At 35.8% G+C, this 26191-nt stretch overlaps 1 protein-coding gene across 2 annotated transcripts in view; it reads left to right on the plus strand.

Moving 5' to 3' along the window:
• Positions 1–26191, plus strand: part of LOC149773191 (cytochrome b5 reductase 4-like) — a 164829-nt gene that overhangs the window by 102421 nt on the left and 36217 nt on the right. For both annotated transcript variants that reach the window (XR_016417448.1, XM_089946687.1), the window contains exons 8-11: positions 11986–12040; positions 13762–13913; positions 16695–16727; positions 22336–22461. Coding sequence is in view for 1 of the 2 variants with exons in the window: in XM_089946687.1 (XP_089802813.1) it covers positions 11986–12040; positions 13762–13913; positions 16695–16727; positions 22336–22461 (366 nt within the window). In the remaining variant the exon portion in view is untranslated. The remainder of the gene's footprint in view (positions 1–11985; positions 12041–13761; positions 13914–16694; positions 16728–22335; positions 22462–26191) is intronic.

Here is a 26191-nt window from a genome sequence, read left to right on the forward strand (position 1 = left end):
ATAATAAACAACGATTCCTAACCGAGTATAATATCATAGAAGCCAATTTACCCGATTTCAAGTTTCCAGGATACAACGCGCCAGAACTAAGAAAGTCTCTTAATGATTTTCTCGGTCCATCAACTTATATCCTCAAACACGATAACGGAGATGGTGGTAGGCATATTGCTCCATACAACGTAAATATTGCATTGGTGATAGCGATTAATCTAGTGTGTGATGTTATCGAAGGGAGTTACCAGGTGGATACCAAGCAATCAAATCAGGCTCAACAGGGGTATATCCTTTATTCATTCTCACCAACAGCCCCTCCGGGATTTTTAATCGTTGAGAGTCCGATTAATCCAGTCTATATGCGATGCCATGATCGGTTTTTAACGAGAATTAATTTTAGAATTACCGATCAGTCAAATAACCTAATTGATTTACAAGAGGAGGAGTTAGTGATCACTCTGTTTGTAAGATCATAGCAGCAGGGGGGGCGCTGACATCGACGCGGTCGTCGATGTGTTTACCGGACGCTGACGACGCTGGGATCGGCGCGCAGAAGGTATTAATTAAACCAAATGACGATTGGACAATTGTCGACTTGGCCCCTCGACGATGACAACGACGACGACGTCGTTTTTTTTTTACCAGGCGCTGACGACACCGGATCCGCTGAGTGCAGAAAGTACTAATTAAGCCAAATGACGTTTGGACAAAATGTCGGATTCGCCCCCCCTGCTGCTAGGCCAACCATTTAATTGGGGGAGGGGTATGCCTGAGCTGTTTTTTAAAACTAGGATAATTTTTATTTTACCTCAGTTTTTTTCATCAGTTAATACAATGGCTGTAATAGTTCTTTTATCTCCTAGAAGTTAAAAGGTTCGTCTTATAAGCTGGCATGATAGAGTTGTGGCAATGTGTTCTGATCTCAGACTGCAAGGTTATCATGTCACAAGTTCTGTCATGTCAATATAACAATTAGTCTGGTGGTTATAAGAGTTCATTGAGCACTCAGTTAATTCAGTCTGACCTGGTACTAATTGGCCCATGAGAGTGCAATTTAAAGGAAATAACTTAAGGTTTTTCTTCCAAAATTGTGTCAGCAGAAATAAAAATTTGCATCATTTTCTGGTGTACAAGTCAGTACCTTTTACCTGGCAGTGTGAGCTTCGTCTTATCTCAAGATTCGAATTTTACATGAATTTACATTGAAATTACTTTAAGTACCAATAATACCGTGATTTTGAGAAGTAATTGGCAAAACTGAAACAGGTCACATACTTGAAAAAATTCTTGTTCAATTACCATGTCATTAAATTGGTATCATAATATGACTGTTTTTATACAATAATTTGTATCTTTATTTTATATGCATTTGTATGTGCCTGCATTTTCTTATGTCTCCAAAATGATAAACAAAATTGAAGAGTTCATAATGCATGGGCTGCATAGCTTTTATTTCTTTATTCAGTAGCATACTGTACTTATGCAAACCATATTGTTTATTCTTTAAAAAAATGAAAACAAAAATGGAATGGATTTTGTTTTATTCATCTTTTTATTTTTCCATGCCTTATTCTTCCTGATCACATTTAAGTATAGGTTCAGTAATATTTGATTGCCATTTTTTATTTGGCACACTCAAGTGATTACCGATACATCTTTTTTCACAGGTACAATTGATCTTACAAATGGATGCAATCTATATTATTGTCTTGAATGTTCAATGAATATATAAAATACAAAAGATTACAATGGCCCTGAAACCTCCCTCTCTCCAAAGCAAATGGGAGAAAAAGTATGTTAGCATCGGTAATTGTAGTTTCTGAATTAATCTGGAACAGCATACAGTGATACCATTAATATGCCAGAAACCAGAAGTTACTATCAAAAAACACGAAGCAAAATTGTTGATCTGGCTTCATCTTGTATTCCACATTTGCACTATGAATAATGGGTCAGAGGATACATGTTCCTCATATAATTGAATAATTTTGTTATGCCATTAATGATTTGAGAAGTGTAATATCACAATTTTCTGTCTGCACAAGAAATTAACAAATGCCAAAACTTTACCCACCAACCACGAACTGTTGTCCTGTGTTGCAGTTTGAAAATTCCAGTGGATCCCTGGACAATCTCAAGCTGAAGCAACATGTAAACATTTGCATAGTGACATCTGTTGTTTACTAAATGTCTGGCTAAGACAACAATTGATGACATAATGACTGCACACCTAGACAGTTTATATTATATAACATTGTGCAATTCAAGTTAAAAACATTAATACGTTTCATCCAGTTTGTGTGGAATTTCACTATCAACCAGAAATATCTAATACAATTTTACAGAAAATCTATGCTGCCAGTAATGAGTGCTGGGAATGTCAGTTATCATAATTCTGCTGTAATGTGCATATGCACAGTATTGTTACATGTTCTTCCTTTCATCAGTTAGAACTTACCTGATAAGAAGTTATTTATTATTATTGCCTTTCCCTGTAATGTCTTTAGGTCAATCTTTAAGCAGCCATATATGGGATGGGAAGATTGTAGTAGCTGCTGTTTAAGGGAAGCAGCTGTTGAAGGGAGATAAAATGTTGAAGGGAGATTAAAGGTTTAGGAAAATCAGAAGAAATATTTATTAGTAGGTTGGAGAGGAGAGGTGGTTATTAAAGGGATGCAACTGTTATGGGGGTTGAACTGTAATTTGAACAGTCATTCTCACTGTTTTAGCAAACAGTTCAGGATTGAGCATTCCAAAACTGGCAAAGTGATATTAACATTTCACGTTAATGTGCATACTATACCATGTATAAAACTAAATAGGTGCCGGGAAAATACCTCTCATGTGGATTATCATATTTTCTAAGGAAGTTACTTGCCCTCTCCAAAACATTTGATTCAGAACCTCCCAGTGGCAGTACCAAAGTGAGATGGGATCACATCAGAGAGACTGTGTACAGCACAGCCACACAGATCTTTGGTAAGAAGCAGTCAAAGGACAATGACTGAGTTGAGGCTAACTCCGCCACACTCATGCCAGCCATAGAAGAGTGTCACAGTGTTCACCTGGAATACAAGAGATCCCCCTGCCAGAAGACACTACTAGCATACAGGTCTACCAGAAGCAAAGTGCAGAGATTAGCATGGCAGTGCGCCAATGAATATTGGCTTCAGCTCTGTCAGAGCATCCAGTCAGCAGCAGTTATCAAAAACATTTGAGGCATGTACGATGGCATAAAGAAAGCAATGGGTCCCACGAAGAAAGTGACAGCACCACTGAAGTCTGCTGCATGCAATGCAATCCATGACACGGGTAAGCAGATGGAGTGTTGGGTGGAGTACTACTCTGAATTTTACTCCAGAGAGAACCATGTGACCAATGATGCTCTCAGTGCCATGGGAAACGTCCCTCTCATGACCAAATTGGACAAGTAACCTACTGTGGCAGAACAAAAGAAGGCCTTAGAGAAACTGTCCTTAGGTAAAGCCCCAGGGAAGGATGGCATCCCAGCAGAAGTCATAAAGTGCGGCTGCAGCATGCTGCTCACCCACCTGTACGAACTCCTCTGCCAGTGCTAGGATGAGGGTACAGTGCCTCACATGAGTCACGCCAATATCGTAACCTTGTACAAGAACAAGGGCAAAAGAAGCAATTGCAACAACTACAAGGGCATATCCCTTCTCAGCATTGTGGGAAAAGTTCTTGCACATGTCATCCTGAACAGACTACAAATGCTTGCTGACAGAGTGTATCCAGAGTCACAGTGTGGGTTCAGCACAGAGAGGTCCACATTCGACATGATCTTCTCCATCAAGCAACTGCAGGAGAAATGCAGAGAACAACACAGGCCCCTCTTTCTGACCTTTATAGACCTCACAGTGACATTAATTGCACAGTGCAGTATGATGGCACAACGTCCAACCCCTTTGACATCTGCAGTGGAGTGAAACGGGGCTGCATCCTTTCCCCTAGGCTCTTTGGCATCTTCTTTGCTGTCCTGCTCAAGCATGCTTTTGGGACGTCCACAAAAAGGATCTACCTGCACACGCGATCAGATAGCAGACTATAACCTGGCATGACTGAAGGAAAAGAGCATGAAGCAACCATTAGGGACATGCTCTTTGCAGACGATGCTGCTCTAGCCACTTACACAGAAGCTGAGCTACAGTGCCTGATGGACCGCTTTGCTAAAGTATGTGATGAGTTTGGCTTGACCGTCAGCCTAAGGAAGACAAATGTGATGGTTTAGGACACAGACCTCCCAAGCATCATCATCAACAACTACGAACTTGAGGTAGTCAGTCAGTTCATGTACCTCAGCTACCATCACCAACAACCTCTCACTCGATGCTGAGCTCAACAAGTGGATTGGAAATGCATCAACAGCTCTCTCCATGTTGTCGCAGAGAGTGTGGAACAACAGCATGCTGACCCTGAACACTAAGATCTCTGTTTACTGTGCCTGCATGCTAAGCACTCTCCTGTACACTAGTGAAACGTGGACTCTGTATACCTCACAAGAGAAAAGACTGAGCACCTTTCACATGTGATGCCTCTGACACATACTCAGGAGCGATCAAGTAACAAACAACAAGGTGCTTGAACATGGCAAGATTCACAGCATGGTCACACTCCTCCAGCAATTTTGCATCAGGTGGCTTGGCCATGTATGTCAGACGGATGAGAGATGGATCCCCAGTGACCTTCTTTATTCAAAACTTGCCTCTGGCAAAATGTCAGTCGGACAGCCACATCTCAGCTTCAAGGATGTCTGCAAGCGCAGCATGCAAGCCCTTGACATCGATGTCAATAACTGGGAAGAGCTTGCAGATGCTGCACAACTATCTCTCATGGGCACACTTCCATCATCTCCAAAGACTAATGGATGCCAGCCGTACTTACTAAATTTAGATGCTAAAAGAGAGGTACCCATAGTAGGATTGAAAAACATAGTTGATATTGTGAATTATGCATCATAGTACAGTGTGACCCCGCTGTAACATGGTAGTTTAGAGCCATAGAACCCGACCGTGTTATAGACCAAACTGTGTTATAAGCAACCAAGCTGAAGAAAATGATGCATGTACCCCAAAAAATTTGCAAGGGGGGAGGGGTAATAAGTGCCGGCGGTAAAATATGTGCTTCATTGGCACAGTTACCATCATAAATCGATGCATATTAAATGGGAAATACACCTGTAGTGAAAACAGAGAAGGCATATATAATATTTTACTTTGTATAGTGAACCGCAAATTGGTACATATACATGTATACTGTTTTTATATACATGTCTTATGTATAGTATGAATAGAGTATCAACACCGTGTACTCACCCGTGAATCTCATCACATACATCGAATCCATAATACAAGTAACTCCATTAAAAAAATACACACAGATTTAAAATGCTCAGTAATTTTGTCACAGGTCATATAGGTCTGAATTCAGTGGATAAACATAGCACAATCACGTAATGAATGATGAAGCACATTTACTTTTCAGTACATCCCAAGCTGGTAAAAGTTTGCGTTTTAAGCCACTGTTAGTAGCATTCATAAGCACAAACTTTTTCCCTGAAAAAAGGAAACTTTCACGACATGGTAAATTTGTTCCAGTTACATTGGAAAATGAAAAATTCATCAGATTCCATTGCTTTTATTTAAGTTTGGTACTAACTTCTTTGAAGAAAAGTTCTTTGTCTTTATTAAAGATTGTAGTCTGCTTTTTTTCATGAAAGGTGCATGCATTGTTGAAGTCACCCCTAAAAGACAGTTTTGGAGAACCAAACAAATGCCCGTTTCTTATTGTGGTGGCAACATCAAATAATTATATTGCATTGAGACTGATTTTTTTCCATTTGCTTAGTATGTTTTCATAACAGTTGTTGCTGCAAAGATAATGTTTTGTTTGAAATTTCAGCAAATTATTTTATCTGGGTACATTTTAAAAAAAGGAATTGGCCATTGTTTGGTCGATTCAAGTTACAGTTCCTCCCTGCCTATTGAATAGACCAAGTACAGCTATTGCGAGCTCCATTATAACATGAATTCAGATATAACATGGTTGTGGTGTGGCTCCCGAAATTTCATGTCTTTTTCTTATGCACAAAAAATTTCTTCTTAAAAGGGGCAAAAAGAATTTGAACAAATTTTCTATCATTTTGGGGAAGAGATTACTTATGAATGATACAAGACGATCGTGGCTTGGCTCCTGAAATTTTATATGTATTTTTCTTGTACACGAAAAAGTATTTTTTTCTTCTTAAATGTACAAAAAATAATGCATAAAAAATTTATTCTGGGATCGCGTAACTCTTCACCAATGTTGCAAACTTGAATTGTTTTTCCTTATTGGCTGCAAAACATACCATGTTCGTGTGGTGATTTTTTTAATTTATTGGCAACATTGTTGGCTGTTTAAACTTTTATATACAGCCGTTGGTTTGGAGTGCAGAAATCCATGAAAGGTAGCTGCAGACTGGATATAAAATGCACTGAAATTTAGCTATTTTGCATAAACAAATTCTTTGTCCATATTGACAAACCATCTAAACAGTACATTGTTATATCATAATCCGCTTATCTTGACATCTAGCATGAGTTCTGTATGATGTGAAATATCCACTTTTTTGTTGTTGACATTTCTGGTAACGGAGATCAACCGGACGAGGCATTGTCTTGTAATCTATCTTTCATCAGATTTTCAGCCACTCGCTAGTAATTAATATATTTACAAAGACTGACATTTGTATGTGGATGGTAAGTAAAATTCCTCTTCTTTTCACTCAGAAGTAAATCCTTCAGAACACTCACATTTTCTAGAATAATCCCTGTCATCAGAACACCTACGTCTCTATCGTCTGTTGACCCTTTGTTAATTTTCAGATGCATGCATGGAAGGCAGCATCACGCTGCTACCACAGTTGTAAAAAAAATAATAAAAAAATACATCTTATTGATTTATTCAGTAGACATGGAGGGACAGTAATTAGAATAGTCCAAACGACGGCCAATTCCTTATTAAAAATGTACCCAGATAAAATAGTTTGCTGAAATTTCAAAGGAAACAGATTACCTTTGAAGCACCGATTGTTATGTGAACTTACTCAGCAAGTGGAAAAATAGTCTCAGTCATTCAATACAATTATTTAATGTTGCTGCCACAATAAAAAATGGGCATTTGTGTGGTTCTCCAATGCTGTTCTTTAGCGGTGACGTCAATAGCGCATGCACCCTTCATAAAAAAAAGCTGACTACAATCTTTCAATAACAAGAAAGAACTTTTCTTCAAAGGAAGTCAGTACCAGACTTAAATAAAAGTAATGGAATCTGATGGATTTTTGCATTTTCCAACATGACTGGAACACGTTAAAATGTGCTGTGAAAGTTTCCTTTTTGTAGTTAAAAAGTTTAAGCCTACGAACGCTACCAGTGGCAGCTTAAAACGCAAACTAACTTTTATAGGCTTGGAATGTACTGAAAAGTAAATGTGCTTCGTCATTCATTACATGATTGTGCTATGTTTTATCCTCTGAATTCAGACCAATATGACCTGTTACAAAATTATTGAGTATTTTAAAGCTCTGTGTGTGCATATTTTCGATAGAATCACTTGTATTCAATGTATATGATGAGGTTTGTGGGTGAGTACACGCTGTTGATACCCTATTCATGCTATACATTAAACATTTATATATAAACAGGATTCACGTATATGTACAATTCATGGTTCTCTAAATAAAGTAAACTATTATATATGTCTTATCTGTTTTCACTGCACGTGTATTTCTCATTTAATATACATCAATTTAAGATGGTAACTGTACTGATGAAGTACGTATTGTACCACCACCATTTATTACCTACACCCCCCACAGTTTTTTGGGGGTACATTTTCTTCAGCTAACTGACCTGGTTGCTTATAACACGGATCAGTCTATAACGCGGTCGGGTTCTATGGCTCACAACTACCATGTTATAGTACACTGTAAGATTTTTTTTTTTACATTTGTGGTGATGGAGTGATGCTGCCTCCCACTCATGTGTCAGAAATTTAACAAAGGGTTGATGGACAGTAGAGATGCAGGTGTTCTGGTCTGATGACAAGGATTAATTAAAAAAATGTGGCTGTTCTGAAGGAATTAATTCTGAGTGGAAAGAAGAGGTATTTTACTTACCATCCAGACCACTCCAGTGGCCTAGTGGTTAGAGCATCTGTCTTGGATGCAGGAGGTTGTGCGTTCGATCCTCAGTCGAGTCATACCAAAGACTTACAAAAATGGTACTAACAGCTGCCTCGCTTGGCGCTCAGCATTAAGAGGTTAGTGTTAGGACTGTTCGGCCTAGTGTCAGGATAATGTGACTGGGTGGGACATCATGCTACATGTCTGCGGCATGATGCCCCAGTGCCAGACATCACTATAAACTGTCACACTGCTGATATCATAGCGATATGACTGAAAAATTGTTAAAACTACGTTAAAAAAATCCAAATCACACACTTACCATCCACACACAAATTCCAGTTTATGTAATATATTAAATACTAGTGATAGGCTGAAAATCCGACGAAAGAGAGATGACAAGCTTGCACGAAGAGCTTGCGATTTTGCCAGCTTTTTCCATTTTTGATGGGGAAGTAGGCAGGGCCTATAATATAACCAATGATGACTGATGTTTGTTTTTTTCATTGACCTACATGCTCAAGTCACTCATGTATGTTTACTGTATACATAAATCATGACTTTGTTCATTAGATGTACATAAGGGTGGTGATCTTTCACAATTGTTTAGATCTTGTGAATCATTAAGTATAAATAATTTTGGTTAGCACTTTTATACTCTTTCATCAAACAGTATTTTGTTTATCCATACTGGATGTTAAAAGCAAAGACTTCCCATTAGGAATTGTTGTTGTTGTTGTGGGGTTTAATGCCATTATTCAGCACACAATAGGCTATACATGGCGGCCAGTATTAATGGTGGAAGAAAAACCCGGGAAAACCCCGGGAAGAACCATCGACCCACAAGAAACTACTGGCAAGCTTTCTCACATACCCACATTGGCCGAATGAGAGACTTGAACCCACACAGACAGAGGTGAGATGACAGTGATCCGTAACAAAGAGCGCTTTAGACCACTTGTCCACTCGAGGCCCCTTCCATTAGGAATTAGTGACCCATCAGAAATTAGTGATATGTACCAATGAGCTATATTTTTATTTACTTCTCTCATTACACGTATCTTGCATGATTTGTGAAATGTCCAGTATTGACTCAGTACAGAACCTTTTTATTTGTATTGATTTTTATAAGTAAGGTTGGAAAAGAACCTTGTGATTATGATTATATTCACTTCATTTGTCTCTTTATACTTTTTTGTTATTTTAATTCTACCTTTCTTTCCTCCTTTTTTATTTACATAATTCCCTGGCTTATTATTTTAAAGTAACTGTAATTCAGTTTTTCTCCCAAGTTTGTTCATGGCTAGATACTTTCAGACTTTATGTATCTCTGCATGGTATTCTTTCTTGGGTCAAAAGTATTTCCACAAATTTGTTGCAGCATGTAGTGCCTGAGGTTAAAACACCTTAAGACTAGGTTTTTGGTGATAAAAAATGTATTCCCCTTTCCTCGGTTATCTTGGAACTTGGTGATACATCCATTATTGCTGTATAGGTCTCCATAAAACATGCTCCAAGAACCTTGTGGAAATACCTTGGCAGCAACTGGCTACAAGTTTTCTTCAAGAACAACAACACTGCTACAGATTGTTTTGATTTTATATTGCCATTGATAGAGACAAAGACACCCATGCCATTGTAACTGTTAATGCCCTGAGCAACAGCACTTGCCTGAATACAAAGGTCTAGATCATTGCGTTCTGGCAGTCTGGGTCCCATTTCACATCATTGCAGTGAAATATAAACCCTGTTTCTACCAGACACTGTCTGGGTTTCATCTGGGGATATTAACCCTCTCCATAATTATGTAAGGTCTTTTGCAATTTAGAATGACATCAACTCATACATGCCAACAATTACACTTTTGGCATAATCATTATGCTTTTTTTTCACCAAATTATGTTTTCCGTGAGACTGCGTATAGATTGCACATTTTTACTACATTAAAAAGTAAAATTAAAATAAAGCAATAAAATGTTGTTTGTGCCATTTTATTATCATCTCTTTGATTCCACTCTTATAAATTTGAGAATGTTCTTAAAAAGGTGATGCTGCTCAAAAAATGCATAGAAGACTTTCCTTATTTGCTATTTGTAGCAACTGCATCTGACCCCATTTCCAAGAATACAGACAGGTTTCTTCAAAAGTGGACTTTGCCAAACAGATTAATTCTATTGGTAAGCCAGTTAGGCAGTGAACTAGTCTATATTTTTAAAGAAAATGGCACCTCATGTTAAGCTTTATGATTAGAGTTGTGGATGTTATGTGATGGAAAATGTTAGAACAGAAGGATCATTTCAGAATATGTCAGATCAGAAAAAGTGACAGATCAACACTGCTTTAAAAGAAGACTATGTGAGTAGTGTAATAAATCACTCTGAGCATATACTAAATCACTCTGAGCATGTATTAAATCACTCTGAGCATGTAATACAGCACTCTGAGCACCTGAACATGATCATTGCAGAATTCCAGTTCATGATCATTCAGCAACTAGGTCAAGTGAGTGCTGAATATAAATAAATTTTTAGGAATATAATGTATTTGTATTCTGGTTCTAATCCATATGGATTTTGCCCTTTATGACAAATTTTCACTAGCTGCAGAACCAGGTTAGTTGTTAAAAGTATCTTTTCGTACATACTGTAATTCTGGCATGTAGTATTTAGATTACTCTTTTTATGCCCAAATTACACTTTTTTGCCACCTATAGTGGCAATAATTATGTTTATACCTCTTGTGGGTTGGCATGTATGATAACCCACTCCTACAAATCCATTTTTTTTCAATATCACAAATTTCTTTGTTAGGGCCTTTTTTTGTATTCATGAAAGTTCAGACATCTGTTTATTTTTTATTCAGATTGTTCCAATGGTGTACTGTCATTAAAATTATTTGTAATATCTTTTGTATGGTTGTTTTAACAGTACATAATAGCTCATGGTGCTTTTTGGCATCCAAGTCTCCTACTTCATTCACTATTATCTATTGAACTAATAGTTTGAATCTGTTACAACTCTTGTGGTCTTTAACTAAGTAACAAGCAAATGCAGCAGGTTTATTAAAATTAACAATTTATTTCTGTAAGTTACAAAGTTAAAATATAAGAAGAACTTACAATATTGTGAATCAATTCACAAATAATCCTAAATATTCGATCACAAATCCAAAAGTTGAGAATGTTCCAGATGAATTTCAATACTGAATGTGCTGATGTGCCAGTTGCCTTGATGTGTCACAATGATAGAATCCAGAATGTCTTTAAATGAATTCAATAAACCCAAAGTAGTGATTTTGCACTTTGTAATTTCAGTGAATAATTTAAATAATGATTCATCTCAAATTAAATCTGAACACAACAGTAAAAGATTCCACAGACTGAACTTAAAAGTAGGTTATTTAGTGCTGAGTAACATGCCTTGTCCAATGACACACCACAGTAGCTGACCCAGGTAGGATTTGAACCTACACCCTTTAGATTATGAGTCTGGTGCACAAACCACTTAGCCTGAGCCACTGCAGCTTCTGGGAATAAATAGGGAAGAAAATGAATAACATTAGAATTTGTCTGCATTTGACAAAAGTTTGGAAGCTGGTTAATATTCATAAGGTATCCAAGTGATACATTATTATTCCATTTTTGTTAGTTTTACTTATTAGATATAAATCTATGCATTTCCCTCCACTTTCCTAAGCATTATTTAACTTTCAGAGTATTGCTGTGTCATGAAAACCAACCTTAGCCAAAATCAAACGCCATACATTTTACCTCTCTTTAACAGCCAGAACTTGAATTGTTTACTTTACAGGACCAACATCGCCATCCCTGCCTCCACCAGAACCACCAGACCTGCAACCTCCTAAGTAAGTCTTACGTTTCATGTAACTTAGATCTTGAATAATATTATATTTGTCAAGGATACTTCAAAAAAAAACTTCTAGGTTATTAATTTTTCATGGTTTTCAAAATGTGACATTTTAAATGGAATAGGAACTCTCCGATTTTTAAGTAATAAGAGAAGCTCCATTATCTTGATAAATGATTCTTGATTCCTGGATATTTTGGAAATCATAGTTTAAAGCAACCATCTTGTTTCCTGGATATTTTTGAAATCATAGTTTAAAGCAACCATCTTGTTTCCTAGATATTTTTGAAATCATAGTTTGAAGCAACCATGAAGTTTATAAATATTCTCACCATATAATAACTAATGAATTCACACTATAACAACATATTACTAACAGTTTCCGACTGATTGTCAGTGGTACAAATTTCTTTTATGAAGGTTTATTCAAACTTGTATTTAATTTTCAGTTCATATTTAGTCTTTTATAAACAAATACTCAGCTGAGAACTCCTGCTATTAAGCAATTAGTAAACATTTCAGTTCTTATTGTTATAACCAATAAAACTGTTTGCCATACAAGACCATTACTGGGCAATTTTCAAATTTGTCATACATTTTTTCTAAAGATCTTTCAATAACATTTTTCCATGAATGGTTACCATAGTACGCATGTACCAGTAGCATATATCATTGACACTGAAAGTGGAAAATCTCTTCATAACTGTAAAACTAGATGAATGAACTGGAAATTAATTTCAAAGAACGTAAACTTTTAGGCATTCTTTGCTTTTTATATAATGTCATTTTTCTGCATGAATTTCTTTTTAAAATTAAGATTTTCCCACCATGAAAAGATACAAAGTCTTACCATACTTGATCAAATACATCTGTGTTTTAGACCCTGTATATAGTTCATGTAGACAATACTAAATGTGTGCTAATTACTGGTATCTATCTGATTTATACAATCTGATGAAAACACATATACACTGGACAATCAGTGGCTAATTTGTGGTCACAGGAACACATCACTTAGAAGCTGCATTCATTCCCTATGCTTGCATAAAGTGTCACGCCAGTACTGAAATTAAACTATAGTACATGAACTCCTAGTTAATTGCCTGCTTGTTGTCAGATATTATGACTGAGTTAATAAATGGTTGTTTGTACCATTTTCATTTTTGTGTACCATATATACTCACTTATAAGACAAATCCAACTGCAAACTGCATATACTCAGATCTGTTGTCGCATAATGCACCCGAAATCTGGGTCTGTGTATTTTATTAGGAGTAATCAGTAGAACCAACAACATAAACCCTGATCTGCAGGCGCATTATGCTATGGCAGATCAGGATCTTTGTTGTTTGCAGTTTGACTTGCTTTATAAGCAGGTATATGTTGTATTGCTAAGCAGGTTGTATGGATTACTGTCTGTGGAGATTACACAAGTAATTATCATATAGCTTCTAAGAACGTGCTGCCCAGTGATATAATGGTAGATCATGTGATATTGAATGTGATACAATATTTCATCATTATAACGTTGTCCATGTAAAATATAGAGAATGAATTATATGATTCATGTGATGGTACAACCAGTTAATGAAATGGAATTCATGACCGTACCTGGACCATAATGAAATGAGCTTGTGATGATCGAGTGCTGTATGGCACAGTATGAGATAAAATTGTTCTGTCATGATGTTATGATGGCTTGGTGATATTTTTTTGTAGGTTTGACTGGTTCCAGAGCAATAAATCTGTAACCATGGTACTCTACACAAAATGGCCTGCTATAAGCTCAGACTTTGTGATTATAGACAAAACTGATCTTCAGCTTTTGATCACAGTGTACATTCAGGACTATATCTACCAGGCTCATATTGGTAAGTACATGGAGATATATGAATGTCATGCTATATTTACCAGGCTCATATTGGTAAGTACATGGAGATATCATATGAATGTCATACTATTCAACGAGCTGCATAAGTTTCATACTAAAAAAATATGGCATTATGTAGTTGAAAAGAGGTGGAATTCCGTGAAACTGCAACCATATTTGTTTCCAAGGTCCTCAGTGAAAATGGAACTGATCAAACATCCATTATCGCTGTCAAAATGGACTTCTTGATATTCTTGATAATCTTGTTATCACTGAACTCCTCCAGAATAGATAGTCATATCAACATGTAGTTTACACTACAAGACTTCTTATGACCTAGTTGGTCCTTAATGAAAATGGTTCCAATCTAGCATCCAATATGGCCACCACATCAGCCATCTTGAAAATCTTGTTATTCCTACTCCTCCTGAACTGAAAGTCTTAATAAGCATGATGTTTGCATCCAAAGACTTCTTTTGGTGTCTAATTGATGCCGAATGAAAATGGTTCTGGTTGGACATATAATATGACTACCACAGCAACCATCTTCAAAATCTTTATATAGATACTTATCATGAATGGAAAGTCATATCAGCAAAAGAGTTTTCACCAGAACCAACTTTTGTTTCTAGTTGGGCTAAAATGAAACTTGTATGCTTATCTAACATTTTAATATGGCTGCTATGGCAGTCATCTAGAAAATCTTGTTCTCACTTTTCCAGTTTACCAGAAAGTCACATGATGGCTGTATTGATATGGTGTTTACAACAAAAAGGTCTTCTAATGGTGTCTAGTTTGTCTGAATTAAAATAGTACTGATCTGAAATCCAGTATGGCTGCCAATAAATAGTTTCAACACTCGGAACTTGTTAGTTAAAAACAAGAAATGGTCTTACTGTGACTTCCTGGTCTTACTGTGACTTCCTGGTCTTACTGTGACTTCCTGGTCTTACTGTGACTTCCTGGAAATTCTTTTTAAACACTAAACTATCAGTTCATTCAAGGGAATTTGTTAATAGTAGTGACTTTTCTACATTAAGATCTATTGGCCCTTTGACTTTAAAAAGAAGAGTCTTGCTATATTAAGGAAGATAACTCAAAATAAAATCCTTTGAGGAAATAGTTTAACTCGGGAAAGTTACCCCTGTGACAAAGTTTGACTGCTTCAGAGTAGTATGTAAACAAATTCATTTAGTAGGAAATGCTTTTAAGGCACTATAAATATATTAAGAGACAGAGAAGAAAAGGCCATGGATTTTAACTTCTGAGTAGATGTTTTTAGATGGATGTTATTATTTACTTTTGATAATAAAAATAAGCATGATATTAATATCTCACAATTTTTGTTCATTCTTTTTCATTTCTATTTAATGCACTTTATTACTCTTATCCTTCAAGCCTTGAAGATGCCCAACACATTGATTTTCAAATTTCACTTGTTTCGCGGCATGATACATGTTTACTTTCTTTGTATGGTCTTTCAAATTGAAGTGCAATAAAACTTGACTTGCAAGACCACTAATAATGGAGATAAAAATCATGAACTTGCACATTGTTTATCATGAACCGAAACAGATATGGACAACACTGTTTTGGCCACATGCACAAATTTAATAATTTACAGTATTGTATGCTTATGCTAATATTTAATTTTCCAGAGAATAATCCTTACATTATATAATAAACATATCAAGGGCTCAGACTAGTGGAAAATAGCAGCTAAAATCAAAGACTTGCCTTTTAAAAGCATGTCAGTGATTCCCACTTAACCTGCTGATTTGTTGCAATTTACTTGGAGACATGGCTTTAAGTTACACACTCTTACTTCCTATCAATTTTTCATTGATCCTGCGATCCCAAATTATTCTGTCTCATTTAATTCTAGAATTAACATCCCCTTGGGTCCAGTTGTGCAGTACATTAATAGCTGGGACCCATCTGGAACACAAAAGCCATTTTTCCAGCCCTATTTTCTTTTCCTGGAGATGAGTGGTTGTAGTGTATGCACCAGATGAGGTTACTATGTACCATTTTTTTTACCATAATCCAAAATATGACTTTTGATTCTTGAGTAAATATTTACAAAAATTATTTTAAAGACCACAAGAAAGACTTTTTGAATTATTTAATTTGACTTAGAGGTGATGTGAATACATCTTTCAGTCAAAACCTAAAATAAACAATGTACTTTATTTTAAGACAAGGATACAGGAAGAGATCATCTCACTGACCACTTAATGGAAATAATAACAGAACTGATGTGCATTCTGTTTCACATCTCCCAAAACCTTTGTTAACCGAAAGCCTCACAAAGCTGAATTATTTTTGGAAACATTTCATAACAGTGCTGTCATAAACATTTTGAATAGATATTGCTATTGATACATCAGAATTTGGCCTCAGTCAAGAATTTTTTTTTTTTAAAGATGTCATTCATTTAACAATACAGTATTTGGAAGCAAATTGCAGCGATGTTATTCTTTAATCTCAAGGCATAGATTGGTCTGTCTGTGCATTTATTGCAAAATGACTGCTGTTGACCACAGTTAAGACTATTCATTGATATTTTGAATCAATATAATTATTACTGTACAGTATATATAACTGGGGATAAAAATATATTTACTTCATTTTTCCCCGACTTCTCCTACAGATTCTTTACTTTTCCCTTATTCATCAGGATTGAAATTTGACTTCTAATTCTGTTTCCACTCTTTGCCCAGCATTCTTTGGTTCATAATGTATGAGTAATACACCATTAATCGTTGCCTATCATTTTCAGAGCTTGAAAAGGATGTGACTACAGCATATGATGGTAGGTTTAGATTTTTACATTATTCATAGATCAAGTCTTACCAGAAAATTATTAGTCAGTTACATATATCCCATTCCTGACATTTTTGCTGGATCATTTTTTGGTATATATGCTAATGTTATAAATTTTTATCACTTCATTAATACTGTTTTATATAGACTGAAAGTGTGACATCTGCGTTCATTGTAAAGGTACTACTCACCACTGGCAAAATGTAAATTACATTGTTCTGTTTTGCTCTGGTGATTTTGTTAGGTTTCAGGATTGTGAAATGGGGGTATGGTATGTTTACAGTTACTATTTTGCCATACCTTGTACTGAATAGTTAACAAGAAATTAACGCTGTGGTTCATAAGTATCAATTTTATATAGCATGCCAGAGTTCGTTTAATTTCATTAGGATAATCAACTCTATCACTGACAAAATGGAGAATGCTATACTGCAGTCAGTAAACTTATCTGTATTGTTATGACTTAGGCAGTCAAAATAAAGCAATGAGATCTATGATAACCATACAGTCTGTTCCAAATAGAAATGAAGGTGTACATAATGAATTGTGTTATGGTAACTCTTATTACCAGACAATCTGTTCATTATAGAAATGAAGGTGTACATAATGAATTGTGTTATGATAACTCTGAATACCTGACAATCTGTTCCTAATAAAAATGAAGGTGTACATAATGAATTGTGTTATGACAACTCTTATTACCAGACAATTTGTTCATTATAGAAATGAAGGTGTACATAATGAATTGTGTTACGATCACTTTGAATACCTGACAATCTGTTCCTTATAGAAATGAAGGTGTACATAATGAATTGTTATGACAACTCTTATTACCAGACAATTTGTTCATTATAGAAATGAAGGTGTACATAATGAAATGTGTTATGATAACTCTGAATACCTGACAGTCTGTTCCTAATAAAAATGAAGGTGTACATAATGAAATGTGTTATGATAACTCTGAATACCTGACAGTCTGTTCCTAATAAAAATGAAGGTGTACATAATGAAATGTGTTATGATAACTCTGAATACCTGACAGTCTGTTCACTATAGAAATGAAGGTGTACATAATGAATTGTGTTATGACAACTCTTATTACCAGACAATCTGTTCCTAATAAAAATGAAGGTGTACATGATACAATTATGACCCAATTTATACAGTCTACTTTTGGCTGGAGTAGGCGAGGATGGAGGTGCAAACAGCAACATGTACACATTATGAATTTATTTGGACTGTTGGTATGTCACCAAGGAATGAAGTCATGGATTGGATGTTGTAAAACTTTGATAGACACCAATCATGGCATGCAGGTCTGGAGTGGATTACACATAATATGCAGGTCTGGAGCAGGGCCCTGAGTGGCTGAATAGTCTAAAGTGCTCTCCGTTATGGATCACTGCCATCTCACCTCTGTCTATGTGGGTTCAAGTCTCAGATTCGGCCAATGTAGATATGTGAGAAAGTTTGCCAGTAGTTTTCCCGGGTTCTTCCTCCACCATTAATACTGGCTACCATGTAAAGCCTATCATGTGCTGAAAAATGGCACTAAACCCTACAACAACACCATGCAGGTCTTTGGCAGGTTAGACATAGTAAGGTATGCAGGTCTATGGCAGGTTAGACATAATATGCAGGTCCGGAGCAGATTAGACATAATATGCAGGTTTTGACCAGATTAGACATAATATGCAGGTTTTGACCAGATTAGACATAATATGCAGGCCCGGAGCAGATTAGACATAATATGCAGGTTTTGACCAGATTAGACATAATATGCAGGCCCGGAGCAGATTAGACATAATATGCAGGTTTTGAGCAGATTTGACATAATATGCAGGTCTAGAACAGATTATATATAATATGCAGGTCTAGAGCAGATTATATATAATATGCAGGTCTAGAGCAGATTAGACATAATATGCAGATCTAGAACAGATTAGACATAATATGCAAGTCTGGAGCAGGTCAGACATAATATGCAGGTCTAGAGCAGGTTAGATATGGTCATATTATGCAGGTCTGGGGCAGTTTAGACATAGTCATAATATGTTGGTCTAGAGTAATTTAGACATAATATGCTGGTCCAGAGCAGGTTAGACATAGTCGTGGTATACAGGTCTAGAGCAGTTTAGACATAATATGCATGTCTAAATCAGGTTAGACATGGTCATTTTATGCAGGTCTGTGGAAGTTTAGACATAGTCATGGCATGAAGGTCTATAGCAGGTTAGACATAGTCATGGTATGTGGGTCTGGAGAAATTCATACATAGTCATGGTATGTAGGACAGGGTCAGTTTAGACATAGTTTTGGCTAGCAGGTCTGGGACACTTTATAGTCATAGTCAAAGTTTACAGGTCATGGGTAGTTTATAGTCATAGTCAAAATTTACAGGTCTGTGACACTTTATAGTCATAGTCAAGGTTTACAGGTCATGTGTAGTTTATAGTCATAGTCAAGGTTTACAGGTCATAGGCAGTTTATAGTCATAGTCAAAGTTTACAGGTCATGGGCAGTTTATAGTCATAGTCAAGGTTTACAGGTCATGGGTAGTTTATAGTCATAGTCAAGGTTTACAAGTCATGGGTAGTTTATAGTCATATTCAAGGTTTACAGGTCTGGGACACTTTATACTCATAGTCAAGGTTTACAGGTCATGGGCAGTTTATAGTCATAGTCAAAGTTTACAGGTCTGGGACACTTTATAGTCATAGTCAAGGTTTACAAGTCATGAGCAGTTTATAGTCATAGTCAGAGTTTACAGGTCTGGGACATTTTATAGTCATAGTCAAGGTTTACAGGTCATGGGCAGTTTATAATCATAGTCAAGGTTTACAGGTCATGGGTAGTTTATAGTCACAGTCAAAGTTTACAGGTCATGGGCAGTTTATAGTCATAGTCAAAGTTTACAGGTCATGGTTAGTTTATAGTCATAGTCAGAGTTTACAGGTCATGGGCAGTTTATAGTCATAGTCAAGGTTTACAGTTCATGGGCAGTTTATAGTCGTAGTCAAAGTTTACAGGTCATGGGTAGTTTATAGTCATAGTCAAGGTTTACAGGTCATGGGTAGTTTATAGTCATAGTCAAGGTTTACAGTTCATGGGCAGTTTATAGTCATAGTCAAGGTTTACAGTTCAAGGGTAGTTTATAGTCATAGTCAAGGTTTACAGGTCATGGGTAGTTTATAGTCATAGTCAAGGTTTACAGTTCATGGGCAGTTTATAGTCATAGTCAAGGTTTACAGTTCATGGGTAGTTTATAGTCATAGTCAAGGTTTACAGGTCATGGGTAGTTTATAGTCATAGTCAAGGTTTACAGGTCATGGGCAGTTTATAGTCATAGTCAAGGTTTACAGTTCATGGGTAGTTTATAGTCATAGTCAAGGTTTACAGGTCATGGGTAGTTTATAGTCATAGTCAAGGTTTACAGTTCATGGGCAGTTTATAGTCATAGTCAAGGTTTACAGTTCATGGGTAGTTTATAGTCATAGTCAAGGTTTACAGGTCATGGGCAGTTTATAGTCATAGTCAAAGTTTACAGGTCATGGGTAGTTTATAGTCATAGTCAAGGTTTACAGGTCATGGGTAGTTTGTAGTCATAGTCAGAGTTTACAGGTCATGGGCAGTTTATAGTCGTAGTCAAAGTTTACAGGTCATGGGTAGTTTATAGTCATAGTCAAGGTTTACAGGTCATGGGTAGTTTGTAGTCATAGCTTAGATGTAGCATTATGGCAAATTCTGGTTTTATGTATCAGTCAAGGTCAACTGTTTGTATAAAGTAAAACTATCAATATGATTATGGTATTCCCATTTTACAACTTTATGTGTCAAATATATAGAGGATATTTTCATTTCCTATGTTAATACCAGATATATTTCATCATGTGGTACCAAAGATATATTTTATTAAGTGTCTGTAATAAAAAGCAGTTTCTACCTTTTTTTTAGCTTTTGCTCACCAAAGTAATCATTTTTGTTGCTGTAGGTACAACTTTTGTTGCTGTAGGTGCAAATTTTGTTGATGTAGGTACAACTTTTGTTGCCGTGGGTACAACTTTTGTTGCCGTGGGTACAACTTTTGTAGGCACGCACTATTAAGAATCACATGGCATGATTGGAAATTTTATACATTCAGACGTGAAAATATAAGGAGATATTTTTCACATGTGAAAATATAAGGATATATTTTTCTCATATGAAATTAAGGAATTAAAAAATATGAAAATTATTTCACTAATATAATTATGCATTTGACCTTAGCTCTAAAGTCCCAGTATCAGTATAATTGACCTTAGCTGTAGAGTCCCCATCACCAGCTGATCAGTATACTTGACCTAGCTCTAATGTCCCCACCATTAGTATATTTAACCTTAGCTTTAATGTCCCCACTGTTGGCATAATTGACCTTAGCTTTAAAGTCCCTACCCAGTGGGATAATTGACCTTAGCTTTAAAGTCCCTACCCAGTGGGATAATTGACCTTAGCAGTAGAATCTCCACCAGTAGCTGGTCAGTATATTTGACCTTAGCTCTAATATCTCCACCATTGGTTTTTTTTTACCTTAGGCCTAAAGGCCCTACCTTCAGTACATTTAACCACAGCTGTAAATTCCCCATTATCAGTACATTTGATCTTAGTTCTCAGTTCCCACCATCATAAAATCCCCATTTTCAGTACGTTTGACCTTAGATCTAAAGTCCCTATGATCCATACATTTGGCCTTAGCTTAAAAGTTCCCCAAATCAGTATATTTAACCTTGGCTGTAAAGCCCCCACCATTGGTATATTTGACCTTAGCTGTAAAATCACCCAACAGAAGTAGATATGTAGGGATTTAGAAAACAACAGTAACCTCAGCTATATTTATGAATAAAAGAGGTTTGAAGTCTTGTGGCAAGTGTGAAAAGAATGCAGAAATGAAATATCAACAGTAGGAATGAATTTAGTATATATTTTGCTTAAACATTGAAAAATTCAAGGAGTTATAAAAACTAGCAAATGAGTCAGATGGCTCCTAAACTACACCTCTGGCCTTTTGCCTGAACAACCCTTAACAAAAAACGTATTTTGTAGTTATTTTTCAATAACGAAATTCTCAGTTCCCTTACTCATTTATCCAAAGTTTATACACTGTCAATATAGTTCTTTAAAATTAACTTTTGTTCTTTAAATGTCCTTGAATTTCCTGATGAAATATCTGTATGAAGTAAGTATGATAAAGTAATCCGTATGACCAGAATCAAGATAATTTATGTTTCAATGCATTAGAGATAACAGGGTCTTGGTTCTAAGAAGTCATCATGAATATTTACTAAGATTTATGTTGAGTAATATCTAGAACAGCAACAATTTTCATCTATTTCTCAAAATATTGTCAAGTCCAACTTATCACATTATTTGACCATTTTTTGTTTCATTTATACATGCACAGTTTTCAAAATTCTCCATGTTTATTCCCTCTGTTTTTATATCTTTTTTGATGCTGCAAGTTTAAAAAAGTATATAATGTAAGTGAGGATTTCTTAAACATCAACCCTTTCCTTTCTTGGAAAATATTTTGTGATTTTGAAATATTTGTTTTAAACTTCCAGTAACAACACCAGGAGGTAGTGGAAAAGTGGAAATGGTCTTTCAGAAATCCCAGCAAGATATTCAGTGGTCTACATTAGGCAGATATTTAGAAAAACATAATGTGTTTGTCAAGCGGAAAAAATTTGGTAAGTTTGTATGTTAAGTAAATTATTCAACTCACAAATAAATATTGTAAAGCAACTGTAGTATATATTGGGGGCAAGTAATACAGCTAGTTGTTGGAGCTCTTTTTCTGCTAAAAGGAGAGTTATTTAAGTTTGGTGTTATTCACATTTATGCCCTCATTGTTGTCTCACTTATGAAGCAAAGACAATACATAAGGTCTCTTTTCTTAAGGCTTTATTGTTGTTGTTGTTGGCATCAATGTTAAATGTGGCATTTAGCTCACTAACATTTATTCTGGCACTGTTGTTTGTACAGTCTTGAAACTTAGTGTATTCATCATGAAAAGTGATACTTGCTGTAAGCACAATTAAGTCACAGAGATCTATATTTCATGATGATTATGCTCAGACTTTTTTACTCTGCTACATAATTAGTTATGAAACTACATTGGCTTAATCATCTTTAAGGATAATAGAAATCACAGACATAAAGAGGTCATAGTGACCTATTTCTTGCTCAGTGTTGACATGAAGGTTTTTGTTTTGATCTTCATCTCTAACACTGTTGTATATACAATCAATCATGTGAGACTAAAACTGATCATAAGCAAAGGTAGGTCATGGTTTTTACACCATTTTGCATGCATTCATTGATGTTGGAGGCATAGATCCATCCCAACATTACTGTATTTACTGGACATGTTCAGCAGATGCAAGGTTTGATCGCCACATTCTCTGACCAACCAGACATCAGTCATTGGATATCTCATATATCATTATTGCCTTTGATTTGTTTGTCCATTGAGATGAACACCTTACTGAAGTCAAATGGTATTTTTTACAGATTATTTCTTTGTGAGACTCAATAAAGATGTCATCACTTAAACTTAATTCAGATCTGTCTGCCAGTAGGCCTAGTTTACACATTGATTTGTTGTTAGAAAATTAAACAAAGTATTACTGACTAACCTGGTTGGGTCATTATGTTTTTTCAATTTTTAAACACTCTGTGGCCACAAAGCACAAGAAAAAAGATATGTGTGAAAGCTGGATTAAAAAACCCTCTTATTCAGTGATTATCCCTAGGTCCACCAAGATTTTTAAATGTATTGTGTCTTGATGTGTTAACAACTAGCTTTAATTATCATCCTCTGGGACATACATGGGGACCTAATCAAATAAAACTTCAACATCTGACTTTACCTGAAATGCCTGTCATTTATTTGCTATATGTTTTGAGGTCATTAGTTTGTTTGTTGTCAGTTAATAATTTTTCAAAACAATAGAGTGAAATAAAATACTTTTGTTTGGTTAAGTATTTTGGTATAGTCACTGTGTTTTCAATGAAAAAAATAATTTTTATGAACAAATAGTTTGAGATGAAACTAGTGGATCATAAAACAATGATACTAGTCTCAAAACAAGAATAAAATTAGAACCAAAAATGACACATTTTCCAGTATATGTAATAATCAGTCTTATTATATCCCCACTGAATATTTGTATTGTTAAATATATTGCCACCAATTAATATTTCTGGGAAAATGTCTAGCATGAGCCATTATCTCAATATCTACTCAAGAAACTTCAAAAAGTTCAAAACACAGCTGCTCGGATCATACTTAGAGTACCATGATCAGAGCACACCTCCCCGCTGCTCTGTACCCTACACTGGCTATCAATTCGATCCAGAATCAAACACAAAATTTGTTCTCTGTGCTACGTTTCACTGTCGGACTCTAGTCCAACATACCTATCCAATCTCACCCATGTGTACACACCAGCAAGATACTTACGGTCCTCTTCTGACAATCATATACTCATTATTCCCACTATGAAAACAAAGTCATATGGACAGCATTCTTTTGCATGCCAAGGCCCAGCAACGTGGAACTTAGACACAAAGACACAGTGATCACATTCAAGAGGGCTCTCAAAACTCACTTATTTCGATTGCAAGAACAAACTTAAAGACCTAATAATGTTTCCTACCTGAAATATTCTCGGCATGTTTTTTATTTTTTAATATTTTTTCTAATTTCATGGTGTTTGTTTTTATAATAATATTATTATATGTTTTTTATCTTATAGGTATTGTCTAATGTTGTAAAGCCCTTAGAGCTTCTAAAGATTAGGCACTATACAAAGTCCTCATTATTATTATTGTCATTAGTATTTCAGAGTCATGATCATAAAATTTTACTTACCACAAGCAAAATTTGGTCATGGTGACCTACTTTTCACATTCCAGCAATTATATTTACTTTTTGCAGTAAGCTCATTTCCTTAGATATTGTTGTGTGTACATAATGAAGTTTGATGTGTGTATATCTATGAGGAGTATTAACTCATTAACCCCTGGCACCACATTTACATGGCAGGAGGTAGTATCCTACTGCTGATCTCTGTAGCACCAAGGTCATGTATGATACAGTAAAGTGAGTGGTATTATAGAATGGTAGACAGATGTAGCTCTACAATGATACCAAATAATCTGGACATTCTAGTTGCACTAGAAAATACAGAGGGAAACACCTCATATTTTGGACCCGTTTTTTTTTCTTCACACAAAATTTGCCCGTGGTCGGAATCCTATTTTGTGTCTGGATTTGAGACTTTTTGGCCTCAGATGTATGGCAGACCAGTCTGAACTGCACACAGACAGGTGAACCTTTGCAAAAAGTAGGATAAGGTGGGAATTTGGAATGAAGAGTGGTCTTGATACGAAAATGATGGGTCCACTAAGCAACAAAAAAAGGAGGAACTCCAACTTTTACCCTTCTGCTCATACACGAGCGAAATAACCAATGAATAGTCAAGAAAAATGATGTTTCTAATACAACTAGGCATTAGGCTAATGGGAAATCTCTTGGAAGTCGATGTATTAGGGTGTATTCAGAAATAGCCCCCCAAATGTGTTTCCTACTCGCATTTCAGGCAAAAACGACAAAAACCTCCAGGGGCTAATAAATTAATGGGTGCATTTTGATGACGCCACTAAATTTGAATATTCCTTGCGTATTTAATCACTTATGTATTGACATTGCACATAAATTGCAAATTTAGCCATTTCTTGACAATTTGTAAAACAATTCCAAAATCCTTGTTAACTCATTAACCCCTGATGCCATGTTTACGTGGCAGGAGGTGTTAGCCTACTGCCGAGCTCTGTAGCGTCAAGGTCATGTATGATACACTAAAGTGGGTGGTATTATAGAAAGGTAGACAGATGTAGCTCTACAATGATACCAAGTAATCTGGACATTATAGTTGCACTACAAAATACAGAGGGAAAAACCAAATTTTTGTGACTTTTTTTTTCCACCCAAAATTTGCCAGTGGGTCGGAATCTAATTTTGTGTCTGGATTTAAGACTTTTTGGCCTCAGATCTAATGCAGACTGGTCTGAACTGCACACAGACAGGTGAACCTTCGCAAAAGTAGGATAAGGTGGCATTTGGAATAAAAGTGGTCTCAATATGAAAATGAGGGGGTCTGTTAAGCTAAAAAATAAAAAAATAAAATAGAAACTCCAACTTTTACCCTTCTGCTCATGCACGAGCGAAATAACGAATTAACCAATGAAAAATGATGTTTTTAACACAACTAGGCATTATACTAATGGGAAATCTCTTGGAAGTCAATGTGTTAGGATGTATTCAGAAATAGCCCCCAAAATGGTTTTCCTACTCGCATTTCAGGTGAAAATGACAAAAACTCCAGGGGTTAATGAGTTAATCACCTCCAGGGA

Source organism: Sinohyriopsis cumingii, unplaced genomic scaffold (assembly GCF_028554795.1).
Source record: "Sinohyriopsis cumingii isolate HCF-2022 unplaced genomic scaffold, ASM2855479v2 utg000837l, whole genome shotgun sequence".
NCBI classification, from domain to species: Eukaryota; Metazoa; Mollusca; class Bivalvia; order Unionida; family Unionidae; genus Sinohyriopsis; species Sinohyriopsis cumingii.